General features: G+C 40.8%; 1 protein-coding gene across 5 annotated transcripts in view; it reads left to right on the top strand.

Annotated features, from left to right (window-relative positions):
- ZNF462 (zinc finger protein 462) overlaps nt 1–13,151 on the top strand; it is a 152,519-nt gene that overhangs the window by 102,256 nt on the left and 37,112 nt on the right. For all 5 annotated transcript variants that reach the window (XM_033237891.1, XM_033237890.1, XM_033237892.1 and 2 more), the window contains exons 8-9: nt 7,966–8,233; nt 10,354–10,490. In XM_033237891.1, the coding sequence (XP_033093782.1) occupies nt 7,966–8,233; nt 10,354–10,490 (405 nt within the window). The remainder of the gene's footprint in view (nt 1–7,965; nt 8,234–10,353; nt 10,491–13,151) is intronic.

Raw genomic sequence — 13,151 nt, 5'->3', positions numbered from 1 at the left:
AAGGGTTCCAGTTTCTCCACAGCCTTGCCAGCACTTATTTTCTTTTTTTTGATAATCACCATCCTAACTAGGGAATCCTTTTCAAAATGCCTTAAGCATTTTAATTTCATTTAAAATGTAAATACATGTATTCACCAGTATTGTGATACAGGGTAAAGCCTATGTATTTGAATCTGGTTCCTTTGATTGAAGTTCCCTGTTTCCTCCCTTGCATAAACCACACTCACCTACGCTGTGTTGTGTGCTACTTCCAGTTTCCATTTCTTTGAAGTGGAATGAGAACTTAGACATTTGTAAAACAGTCTTAGAGCAGAGTCCTTCAAGATTTTTGTGATCTCAATCTTTTATAGTTGGTCTTGCCAAAATGTAACTTAACAGTAATTTTTTTTAGCAACTTGACTTTATCAAGCCTTTTCAAAGCATTCAACATAGCTTTCATAGAAATAACACTTTTATACCTATATTTTATCTTATAGAATATTAATTAAATTGAATGAGCTCAGTAGCAAATATAACTGGTACAAAAAAGTTTTAGGAGCAAATGAAACTGATGATTCTTGTTAGCATTAGGTCCAATGCTAGAAGCAGAAATGGATGGACCTGCTAGAGGATGGTGCACAACATCAGCCTAGACACCACTGTTGCCATGGTTCTTCTTTGGTTAGAATGTTTTAAGGTCACAGACATTGATCTAGCCAAGTTTGCTTAAGGAGGACTTGTAAATGTAATACGAGGTATAATGAGATCAGGGCAAGAATCACAATGTGTATGTGTTGGCAAAGCATAGAGGAAAGCAAAGAGTTCTGTTTGGATTGTTGGGAAAAATCTTCACAGAGGGTGTGACATTTCAGTTGAATTTTGAAGGATGGGTAAGAATTTGTCAGGCAAAAAGAAGAGCAAGCGCACTGGTGGCCTTGATCAAGGATCCCCCAAGGATGCAATACGTGGCATGTGCAAGGAATTGGAAGCTAGCTGGAAGTGAGGCTGGAGACATGGGCTGAGACCAGACTGAATAGCTTTACACTTGAGCAATAGGGCACAGTCATATCCTAATCATATATGAGTAATGATACGTATACTGGCTGAACTAGAATTGATCTTAGAAGAAGAAAGACCAGGTAGGAGGTTTTAAGAGTTGCCCACATGTGATAGGAGGACCTGAATGAACAAGGGGTAGGGAAGGCAGGACTGGGGAGGAAAATGAATGGAGGTGGGTCATGAGGCATGTCTCTGAGGCATGATACCTGTTTAAATGTGCTGCCATAGGAAAGGGAGAAATCTGAAACCCTGAAGGAAGAATCTCACAATTTGAGCTCGAACAAAGTGATGGGCCATTTACCAACATTCAGAACGCAGAAGGAGATGTTTAGGGAAAGATGGTGTCAGTTCTCAACGTGGTGAGTTTCAGGAGTCCATCAGACACAAAGCTTGAACAGTTTTTCAGCTTTAGATGAAGACTCAGATGATCACAAAGCTCAGTAGGTTTCCCATTGCAGAATTCTTTATCTGGTCACTACAGATTCCTGGATCACTGTCGCATACATTAAAATACGGCAACTATTTTTGTCCTTTGCCTAAGTTTATTAGTAGTTGTATAATAGAAGTTGCATGCCATCCCAAAAGTTTCCTGACTGTTAAATAAAGTACATTTTTTAGCTACCCTCTTACCTTTGTTCGTGTGCCTTTCTCAAATTTTCTTGACTAGAAATAATGGTCTATATGTCTAGCTTATTTGGGTTCTCCCTCAACCTCCTCACTTTGGGCATTTTACAGTATCTTAAGTTATCCACAGATAATATTCTGTTTCTAATGGCCCATGCTACCAACCATTAGTTGCTAAATAGTCTGCTTTTCGAAAGAAAATTACAATCCATGTATTATTTTGAACTTCCTATGCTACTTTAGAACTTGGCGATTTTAAATTGTCCCTTACACAACCTACCCCACCCTCTGATGTACATGTTTTTCTGTTCAGACTCATCATTTCTTTACCCTGGGGAAATTAGGTCATTTTTTTTTTCATTGTGATAATAATGTAGTTGTTGAATTTCTGTTTAGTTTCTCCAAAATGTATGACTTAAGGTGGAGGTGTAGTGAGTTGAACGTTTAGGTAACTGCATGTCTGGTGTTGATTTCATTAATTTGCACACTAATTAATACTAGTTATATTTATTAATGGACACTCATGGTTCTCTTGACATCCCCTCTCTATCTCTCTCACTCCCACATTCTATGAGGCACAAAGTGCTGCTTTTTCCTTCCTTCTCCTGCCTCTTTATAAATACCTCTATTAAAACATTCTGTTTGCATTGTATCATGATCAATTATTTACATCTTTGTATGGGAAAGTGAGTTGCTTGAGGTCAGGGCTCAAGTCTTCCTGTCCCAGAACAGGGTCTCCTATTTACTTAAATGCTCAGTAAATATTTGCTGAATGAATGGGTGTAATTGAATCACTTGCCCCTTGGCCATCTCTAAAATTTGCTTGCCTAAAATTCCTTGTCTTTTATTTTTTCTTGGTACTTGATTCACAGTGACCAACAAGCTTGTCTTCCAAGTCTGCACCAAAATCTAGCTCAAATATAATTAAATGTAGTTGCTGGCACCAAGGTACTTCTGCTCCCTTTCACCTTCACTCACATTCTCTATGCAGGGCTGCAGAAAATTGAGAATTGATCCTCCGGTATGGCTTCCTCTTTGTATCACTTAGAGTATGCAAGGGGGCTGTCCTCTCTGGCTCCTACAATTTGCTGCCCAATCGACTCTTATTCTTCCTTGTGTCTTCCTTAATCTTACAATAGCTGAACTCTCCTGTTACTGTTCATTTGTTCTCTTTGCCTCTTTTATTCCTTCAATCAGTGGGGTGAGTTTGCTAGACACGGAGAGGCCTGTATTTTCATAAGTCAACTGCTCAGCTCTCTCCCCTAATAAATATGAGTTTCTAGAAGGCATCTCTCATGTCTTCTTTGACTTTGAATCCCCAGAGCCAGCACATGACCTGGCACTAGGACAGTGTTAACTAAATGTTGTGGAATCAGAACTGTGAATACTCAAGAAAGTCTCATTCTCTCAGACTTATAGTCCATTTATTTGTCGTTTGCCTTTATAAAGTCAAATTTCTTGTGTTTGTCTCTATGCTGACTCAGTTTTGGAGAAAAAAAGGAAAAAAATAAAATAAAAACAACTCAAACAGTTATTCTGGAGAGCTGGAATTAACAAAAAAAAAAAAAAATTCCAATTTCTCCAGGACCATGAAAAATGAGAGGTTAGGGTGTCCCATTTAGAATTCAGCCCTTACCTGGCTTGAAATCCTAAGCTGTTCGAGAGCCACAAAAAAGCACCCATCCCTCATTTGCATTGTGTATCTTTCTTTTTCCAGGCAAACCCCACTTGAGGAATGTTAGAGTGTTATTATTTGAGGACAATTTATCAAGCATCTAACTAAAGCATGACATTTAGACAGATAGGTTTCCAGTTCTGGGTATTTGCAGGGCTTATCTTCACAACTTACTTCTAGAAATGTCTCCTGCATGGTCCCTTATTTTGTTTATATAAGCATTTTGAAATTTTGGATATTCTGTCTCTTTTCCTTGAGTCTTGCTTTATTTTTTTTTTATAATGCTTCAAAATGTTAAGTATTTTCTTCCCTATTCATTTTAATGTTATCTTCTATCTATTCTGTTATCATTTGCATCTGTTCTAATGTTATTTTCTTAACTATTTTAATCTTTCTATCACTTTCTCTCTTTCCTCTCTACTATGTGTTTATTGCTGAGAGAACACTTACGTTCTCTTTGGCTCCTCTGATTGGTATCACAGAACCCTAGAGGTCACCATTGAGAACAGATGCCTAAGACACAAGACTCAGACTTTATAATCAGACAGGTCTTTGTTCAAATCCTCCCTCTGCTTCTTTGTATCTGTGTGACCAGTCATCCTCAGCTTCAGCTACTTCACTGGTAAAATTGAGATGTAAACTCAATTAGACTGCACACCATAGTTGTGAGAATTAATTGCTGGTGTCTGAATAAATTCTAAATCCTGTAGGCACTGTGACCATCATTGCTAAAATTCTGGTTTGATCCTGATTTTAATTAATTTCTTACGATAGCTTACAAACTGGAGAACTCCATATAACTTAATTAAGTTTATTTTATGACTACAATTATACATTATAATTTCATTTCTAAAACTTCGCATATAATTAAAGTCACAAGTCAGAGAATAAAACTCTTTTCTCAGACTGTATGTGTCAGGGTTGGTTGGTTGGTTGGGAATGTATGGTGATGCTAAGCCATGACCTGCTTTTAAAGTCTTTGCTGTTGGTTCCATTGTGGATACCACTGGCCATACAGGTGATGAAGATGTAACTTGTGTGAGCCGCAGCTAGGTGCAGAACTTCCCACTGAATTCACATCCATGTGATTCAGCTGTTGTGTTTCCCCATGACCAGAAGTCTGACTCTCTCAACACAGGGATATTTTTAACCTTTCTTTCCTTAAGCTCAAAATGAAAGAAAATAGTCTTAATGATGATTTTTAACTTATGTGACATGCCCTTCGCAGCTAACAATCTGTTTGCCTTTCTAACCTGGGCACAAAACGACCTCCTTCCTGCTCTTCAGGCCATGCTTCATGAACAAACAGGAATTTTATGTAGCTTAGCAAGTGGGCTTTTTAAGGATCGGTGGAATGATACATACTCATGTCTTTATCACTTTAGTGCCCAAAGTGCTAAAATCCTACATTATTCACAAATTCCACGTGAGCGAGAGCGAAATTGAGAATGTTGGCAGCAAAGAGGAAAGTAAAGCCCTAAGAAAATACAAAAAGTTGTAACCTGGGCATTGTTACAAATGTATCATAAATGATGGGATTTTCTTATTTTTGTCAATAAACCTGTCCGTCTGATTTTAACCAGGAGGGGAAAAAAAAAAAAGGAATTTATGATAGGGACACATCAGCTGTTCCTTTTGCACTGCCATTTGAGAAGGGCAATGAGCCTCTGTTTCTTGGAATGCTTTTCCCGTGACTTCTTGCATTTTTATTTCTTCAGGTTTTCCATACTATTTAAATACCAGAGTTAAAATTTAGAATTTGTTTTTTGAGATGAATGAAATAATATGCAATAGGCCCTAGAGACAAGATAAAAATGTGTGAACTAAAAGAGACTGGGGTCCTTGGAGGGGGTCTGCCTGACACATCAGTGCATGTGTTGAGTTGGGGGTGGATGGAAGGTATGGGAGTGCATTCATTGGGCTTATCATCTGACGAGGAGCCATTCATTTCTTTTTTTTTTTTTTTTTTTTTTTTGAGACGGAGTCTCGTTCTGATGCCCAGGCTGGAATGCAGTGGCCGGATCTCAGCTCACTGCAAGCTCCGCCTCCTGGGTTCACGCCATTCTCCTGCCTCAGCCTCCCTAGTAGCTGGGACTACAGGCGCCCGCCACCTCGCCCGGCTAGTTTTTTGTATTTTTTTAGTAGAGACGGGGTTTCACCGTGTTAGCCAGGATGGTCTCGATCTCCTGACCTCGTGATCCGCCCGCCTCGGCCTCCCAAAGTGCTGGGATTACAGGCTCATTTCTTTATAGTTTTGCTAGAAAGGGACTGAAAATGTCAGGTACCTGGTGACTGAGACTACTGCCAGCATCCATACTAATCTGGGAGATCCAGGGATGCGCCTTGTTATGGAGGGGACTATGACTCCTTTAAGACCTAGACCATCACTTGGGAGATTTGTTTTGGTCTCTGGGTGGATTTGTGGATAGTGGACAGATCACAGGCCAGCAGGACCTGGCTTTGGCCTTGTTGGTTATGGAAGAATTTCTATTCTTTAGAGCTAAGAGTGCAAACTAGGACCAACATTACCAAGAGGACAGAAGCTATCTAGGGATCCTGGCTGGCAGTGCTCAACTTAGAGCTCAAGCCTGTGATAACAAGAGAAGTGGAGTGTGTTTTGTGCTTCATTGTACATGTGTTTCAAGCAGAAACTAGACTTGAGGGCTTAAATAGAAAGCATCTCAAACAATCCATGAAACGGTAAACAAACCTGCTATTGAAAGAAAGAATGAGAAGCTGACAATTGCATTATTGTGATCCAGAGTGGGTTCATCAGCTAGGGTAGAGGAATAAAGAAAAAGGAGATAAAAGAACTGGGTAAAATGAATTCAGTTGTCATTCCTTTCTTCCTTTGTCTTCCGTTTACACCTGGTAATGAACCTATCGAGGCTTGGAGAGATTGTTCAAGTTTCCTTTTGTTTTATTTTTTGTGTGTGGCAGGTTTGTTTACAATTTCCAAAGGGGTTTTTCTCAATCTTGAGGAATATGAATTGAGGAGGCGGGGAGGAGAACAAGAAGGGGAAGATGTTTGAGTGTTTTGCAGACAGGCGGTGGCCCAGCAATCAGGGAGACTGCTCTGCTTTTGTTTTCCTGTTCGAAGAGGCTGACGGGATGGATGGTGCTGGTTTCATCAAATATGGGTTTTAGAGAATTCCTCCATGTCCTGCCTTAGGGAATTATGCTTTGGAAAATTAAGTGTCCATCAAATCAGGAGGAGGCTTGTACAGTTTCTATCCCCTTTCCCCCCTGCTTTTTGAAAGGCTTAAGAAAAGAGCCCTTTGTTTTCTTTTCAAGGAAAGTTACACTGAAATTCATCTGTGTGGTATTCATGGACTTCATTTGTGTCATTCATAGGCAGCTGTAGGTTATATAGGACAATGTTTTTGCATTTCTAACCTCCACATTGAAAGCAGCATGTTGGGAAAAGGTTCAAGACCTTTTACTTTTCCTCTCCCCCAACCCCTTTATTTATTTATTTTTACTTTTTTCTCTCTCTTTTTTTTAATTCAAAGAAGAAATGCTGAGATTTCCCCTCCTCCCTCCTAGATCAGATTTCTCCACCACATGCCATTGAAGCTTCTCGGGGTTCAGATTTGTGCCTGTCATTTCCGACATTTTCCTCAGAATCCTGAACTTTAAAATACCTTTCAGGGAAACTTGTTTGGAATTTCATTTTAATGGGATTTATGAATAAATCTCCATCTTAATGCTGACTAAGCTTTAAACATCCATTCCAGGAGAACGCTATTGGATTTTTATATTTTAAAATTTAAATCACTTGAGTGTGAAGGCATAAAACATTTTTATATTTGTGTGAGTGCCTTGTGCTTGAGCATTTCTGTTAAAGACTGATTTTTTTTTTTATTTGGTTGGCTTGAATAAATCTAGGCTGCAAAGGAGGAGATGTTGCATCATGTCCTTTCCTTTCTCGTGTAGATGCCTGTGTACATTATGCGGGTTTCTTTTCTCACCTACCCGGACGGGTATTCTGTGGCAACCTGTTGCCATGCTGCTATTTCCTTTAAAAAAAAAAAAAAAAAACAGTTTACTTTCTTCCTATGCTTTGAAACCTTTAACCTCAAAATTTTATTTTTAAATGCCATGAGCCCTCAAAGTCAGATTAAAGAGGTGATAGTTCCTCCCGACATGCATTCCCCAAATCTGTGTTGTAGAGTGTAAATGAAGATGAAAGACGGCATCATAATCATCCCTCTTAAAAAAAAAAAAAAAACCCTCAAAACTAACTTTGGTCAAAAGATGCAAATGTTCAGTTATAAAATTAGTAAGTTCTGGGGATCCAATGTGCAGCATAGTGACTGTAATTTATAATACTGTGTGGTTTACTTGAAATGTGCTGGGGGAGTAGGTCTTGGGTGTATTCCCTGCACTTTACAAATGGTAACTGTGAGATGATGGATACGCTCATTAAATTGATGTGGTCATCATTTCACAATGGATACACATATCAAATCATCATCTTGTACACCGTAAGTATAAACAATTTCTGTTTGTCAGTTATACCTTAGTAAAGCTGGAGGGTAAAAAGAAACCTGATGTCAGGGGTTTTGAAGTGTTGAACCTCTACTGTGTTCTCTGTGCCCCGTGTCATTTTTCCCATCTCTTCACAGATTCATCATATTCAGAGCCCCCAGATGTTCAGCAGCAGTTGAACCACTATCAGTCAGCTGCCCTGGCAAGGAACAACAGCCGTGTTAGCCCTGTGCCTCTTTCTGGGGCTGCTGCTGGCACTGAGCAGAAAACCGAAGCCGTGCTTCACTGCGAATTCTGTGAATTCTCCTCCGGCTACATCCAGAGCATCAGGCGCCACTACCGGGACAAGCATGGTGGGAAGAAGCTTTTCAAGTGCAAAGACTGCTCCTTTTACACAGGCTTTAAGTAAGTGATGTAATGAACAGCTGTGGAGAACAAGGTGGCTGCCCCTGCTCCACCCCTCACTGCAGGCCTCCCTTATACTTTCCTACTTGGAGCTTATGGGACGCTCTGCCCATGTGATGATGTAGGGGTTGGGTCCAGGCTTCATGGAAGGGGGCTAGTTTCAGAAGACTGCTTTGGGATTTGTAAAGGGACAAAGAGCTATATCAGAACAAATGAGTTTTAAAATTGGAGCAAATGGGCTCCAAGTAGTGTGAGATTGAAGCAAATGATTTCCTCCCAGGCTTAAAAAAAAAGTATATTCTTGGAAATAAAATCAAAGTCAAGAGAAAACATCTGGCAGTAGTGTCTTCCCTGCTCCCCTGGTAGAAAATTCTTTAATTCTTAAGATCATAGTATTGAAAGACACATAGAGAATCAGTACCCCGGCACTTCCAAGACTATGCTTGAGCAATCTTAGAGAGATTGTTCCAGTCTAGAAAAAGAGAATCCATAGTCACCCCTGCTCCTGTGGATGACAGAATTGATGGACTCAGTTAAAGAATGGAATGCTTCCTATGACGTAATCTAAACTTCTGCAGTTGAATCTCATCCTGTGAGATAGTGTTTAGGTTAGTGGCTACAGGTGTAGAGTGTGAAGCCTGACTGCCTGGGTAATTCTGGAAAAGTCGCTAAGATACTCTCTCTGTCCCTATTTTCTTATCTATAAAATAAAGATAATAATAGTACCTACATCATAGGGGTCCTGTGAGTAATAAATGAACCAGTGTATCTTGAAGTACTTAGAGTAGTGCCTGGCACAAAGCAAACACTAGTAAGTATCATAATATCATAGATGGAAAGCTATTATAATAATATAGCATTAGGTATCATAGATATAAAGCTATTTTTTTCTGTTCCTATTGTAATCAGGATCTAACCCTTAGACTACTTCAATACATGCTTCACACAGAAAGGCTGTGGAAATTAGGCTTCACGTCCAAAGAAAAAGAAGAATTGGAAGAAGTCTCTTTCCCACCAGCATTGTAGTAGCTGGGATTTGGTGGAACATGTATTCTATCTCTATTAATTTGCTCTAGTTACTTTTCAGATAAATACGTGTGTGATTTGATACTGAGAGAAGGCTAGAGGACCCCAGAGGGCAAGGGCCAACAGACAGGCAGAGACTGTCTCCAGAGAGCAGCACTCAGGTTCATAAGAAAGGGTCCCTGCTCATTAAAGTCTTGGCTTTATTGATTTTAATGAGACATTTAAGGCTTTGCAGATTTTGAAGATTTGAAAAGGATGGAGGAAGAGGCAGCAGTACCATTCCACCTTTAAGCTGGTATAACAACACTTAGTTTACCTAATCGTCAATCATGATGATTGACTTCCTGGACAACTTGCCCTCCGCCCCCCCCCCCTTACCTGTGAAGAATTATACAGGCAGTTTCTAAGTCAACCTAGCTCTAAAATAGTCTCTCTCCTCCTAAGCATGATGAAAAATAGCTCCTTTTTTGGGATTTTGTTTTCATACTCTTAATAGACAATTTTTAATTTTTAAGAATAAGGTGTACCAGGCACGGTGGCTCACGCCTGTAATTCCAGCACTTTGGGAGACCAAGGCGGGTGGATCACAAGGTCAGGAGATCGAGACCATCCTGGCTAACACAGTGAAACCCTGTCTCTACTAAAAATACAAAAAAATTAGCCAGGTGTGGTGGCGGGTGCCTGTAAACCCAGCTACTCGGGAGTCTGAGGCAGGAAAATGGCGTGAACCCAGGATGGGGAGCTTACAGTGAGCGGAGCTTGTGCCACTGCACTCCAGCCTGGGCGACAGAGCGAGACTCTGTCAAAAAAAAAAGGAATAAAGTGTTTGGGGAATTTGTTTCTTTTCACACTAGGCTCTGAACCCAGCCCAGGACACAGTTTCCGGAAAGAAGTTACCACTGTTTGACAGTATTGATATCAGTTGAATGACCAAGTTTCTGGGTGGTCAACAAACATGATTAACAGATTTTTTTTTAGCCCCGCAAGCAGGAGAGCCGTACTTGGACATATATAACGGGTTTGCCAGCAGGAAATGTGAAAATGCAGTGATCCCTGGTTACACGCATCACCTCTCTCCCCAACCTCTCTCCTAGATCTGCTTTTACTATGCATGTGGAAGCTGGGCACTCGGCGGTTCCCGAGGAGGGCCCCAAAGATCTTCGCTGTCCTCTCTGCCTCTATCACACCAAATACAAGCGCAACATGATTGACCACATCGTGCTGCACCGAGGTAACCTTTCTAACTTGGTTTTCTTGGATGCAGGGGGTGGGCAGGCAGCAGAAATGGCCTTCTAGGGATGCTGTCTCAGAGTGGCAGTAGCACCTGTGCCTTGTTCCTCACCTTATCTTCAGGCAAGAAACCATAGTGATAACCACAGTGACAGCCAACAGGGTAAAAACACCTTCCTGCTAGGTGTATTTCCTCCACCTGGAGGGAGGCAAAGGTGATGGATTCTGCAGTGAACATTTCTGTAGGGCTTCCCAGCATGGTGGATTTGTACATTCTGAAAATTCTGCCACCCACAGCCTTGCGTAGACTGCGTAGAAGGGATGAACAAGAAACAAAATGGGTGGGTGAAAGCAAATGTGAAATGTGAAGAGCTCTATGACTGTGAGAGATTCTTTCAAGAAGACCAAAATGATTTCCAAAGCAGAACGTGGAACTTCCCTTGAAATGGTTGGAGGGAGAAAGAACTCTTTAAGATAATGTATATTATGCATTCTAAAATAATCTCTATTATGTATTCTAATAATAATCAGAAAATCCATGGGCTTTGGATTTAAATTCTGGTTTTAGAGCCTACTGTGTTTAACCTCTCCATCCATTAAAAGAGATGATTGTACCTATGAGATAATGGGTAAAGTGTCCAGTGGTTTTTCATAATGGATGCATAATGACTGTTCCATAAATGTTGGTTCCTGCTGATAAACAGTGATACTTCTTTTAAGTCCACTTCGGTCTTTCTTAGAGTTGCATTTACCCTTGGTCAGTTAAAACATTGTTAAACAACAGGCTTCCTCTGCATTGGAAGGAAAAATGTGTTATGTAGAACCTGTTTTGTCCTGAAAAGATTCAAGCCACAGGTGGATAGAAAAAGATTAGTGGGGTGCTCATTGCCAGTCTTGATTGGTGTTTCTACTGATCTTTCCATCTACTTCATTCTTTCTCTCCATCCCTTCTTTTCATCCTCTTCCCTCCTATCTTCATTCCTTTGCTTCTGACCTTAGAAAGCCTTTCAGTGTTTGTCACATAGACCTCAAAAGCAATGAGTGTCATCTGTTGTCTTGCTGAGATGTCACTCACTCTGAAATGCTGGGTATTGGGAACCATTTGCAACACACTTCACATTTTCCCTGAGCCATTGCCTTTGGCCAGTACATTTGTGACATACTCACCTATGTCTGTGCAAACTCAATGGAAGGCTGGACATTTAACACACACAGATTTCCCTCCTCCCCCTTGCACTCTAACAAGACATGAGATCGTTGCTGGCTAGAATGTCCACCTGCAAGCTGGGAGAAGCAGCATAGGAACATTTAGGCAGGAATTCTTGGCCCGAGTGGTCCCGCCTGGTGTTCCGCCTCAGTCACCTGGCTTCCGGTCCCCCAGCCCATGTGTTGTGGTGGCTCTGTGCCCTATCACAGCTTGGTAAGGGGCCATCAGCAGGGCTGCTGCCGAGCAAACAGACACGGTGAATCTTCACTTTCTGTGGTTGGTTCCTTTCTTTTCCCATATTGCTGCCTGGCAGGAACAGAGCTTTGATGCCTAACGAGCTCAATGACTTTCCCTCCCTGAGCTGAGAACACAAGAAAGGGGGAAGCAAAGAGAGATTAAACACTACTACCACAAATACTCCCATAATGTTCTACCCTCAACAAAGTGCCGCTTACACCCACATTCACTTCATCTTCCAGCAACATTGTGAAGGATACGATTACTCTACTCCCCTTGTACGCGTGTAAAACTTGAGATTGAGACAAACTATTTCTTTTATAATTTAATGTACTTATTTCCCATCTACTTCATTTCACAAAGGTTTTAAGAACCTTTGTCTGCAGAACTATAGAATTAAAAACAAATGAGGAAAGTGGGGTAAATGCAAAATAAGAAGAAACTAATGGAAAGTTCACCTCTAAGTATGAAAAAGCTAGCTGAGAGTTTGGATACCCAGTGGATACCATGAGGTGCCATGCACTTGTTCACAGTGGGCTGCAGATTTGGCCTTGAGATTCCTTGCCTGCCATGGAAGCAACCAGATTTCAAGTGCTTGTTAGACTTTTTTGAAATGTTGTTCAGGAAATTTTCAGGAATTTGTCTGGCAGGTTTTCCTGAAGGGGACAGTGTATAATGTAGTGTTTATTGTGCCCGCCATAAATACAATAGTAAGTTTTGCAGGGCCCATGAGAGCTGGAATCACTCACCCACAGTCATCCAACTGGTAAGCAGTCAATCGCAGTCCTTTGATCCCATGTCTCATCACATTACCTGTCACTGGTTATTTGTGGTCTCTTCTGTTTACTTGTAAAGATCATTTTCAGAGTCCTTATCAAGGTCAGAAAACATCCATCTGAAATGAACATGAGCATTTGAGGATGAATAGTAATAATAACAACATTAACAATAATAACAACACTGGTTACCGTTGCCGGTTGCTTGCCTAGCAGGTACTGTACTAAGTGCTTTACAGTATGTCATTTTACAGAATTCTCACAAAACCCTATGTGATGGATGACTGTTATCCCCCATGATGAGGAAATAAATAGATTCAGAAAGGCTAACAAGTTGACGAACATGAAATCTCTAATAAGTAATCCAGCTGGGATTTAAACTCAGGCTTGTCTGACCCACAGCTCTTGCCTTTACCCACCAGGCATCCCTCTCTCACCCTGA

Source organism: Trachypithecus francoisi, unplaced genomic scaffold (assembly GCF_009764315.1).
Source record: "Trachypithecus francoisi isolate TF-2019V2 unplaced genomic scaffold, Tfra_2.0 Lachesis_group16, whole genome shotgun sequence".
Lineage (NCBI taxonomy): Eukaryota > Metazoa > Chordata > Mammalia > Primates > Cercopithecidae > Trachypithecus > Trachypithecus francoisi.
The sequence above is the reverse complement of the archived record's forward strand: the minus strand, read 5'-3'. Positions and strand labels throughout refer to the sequence as shown.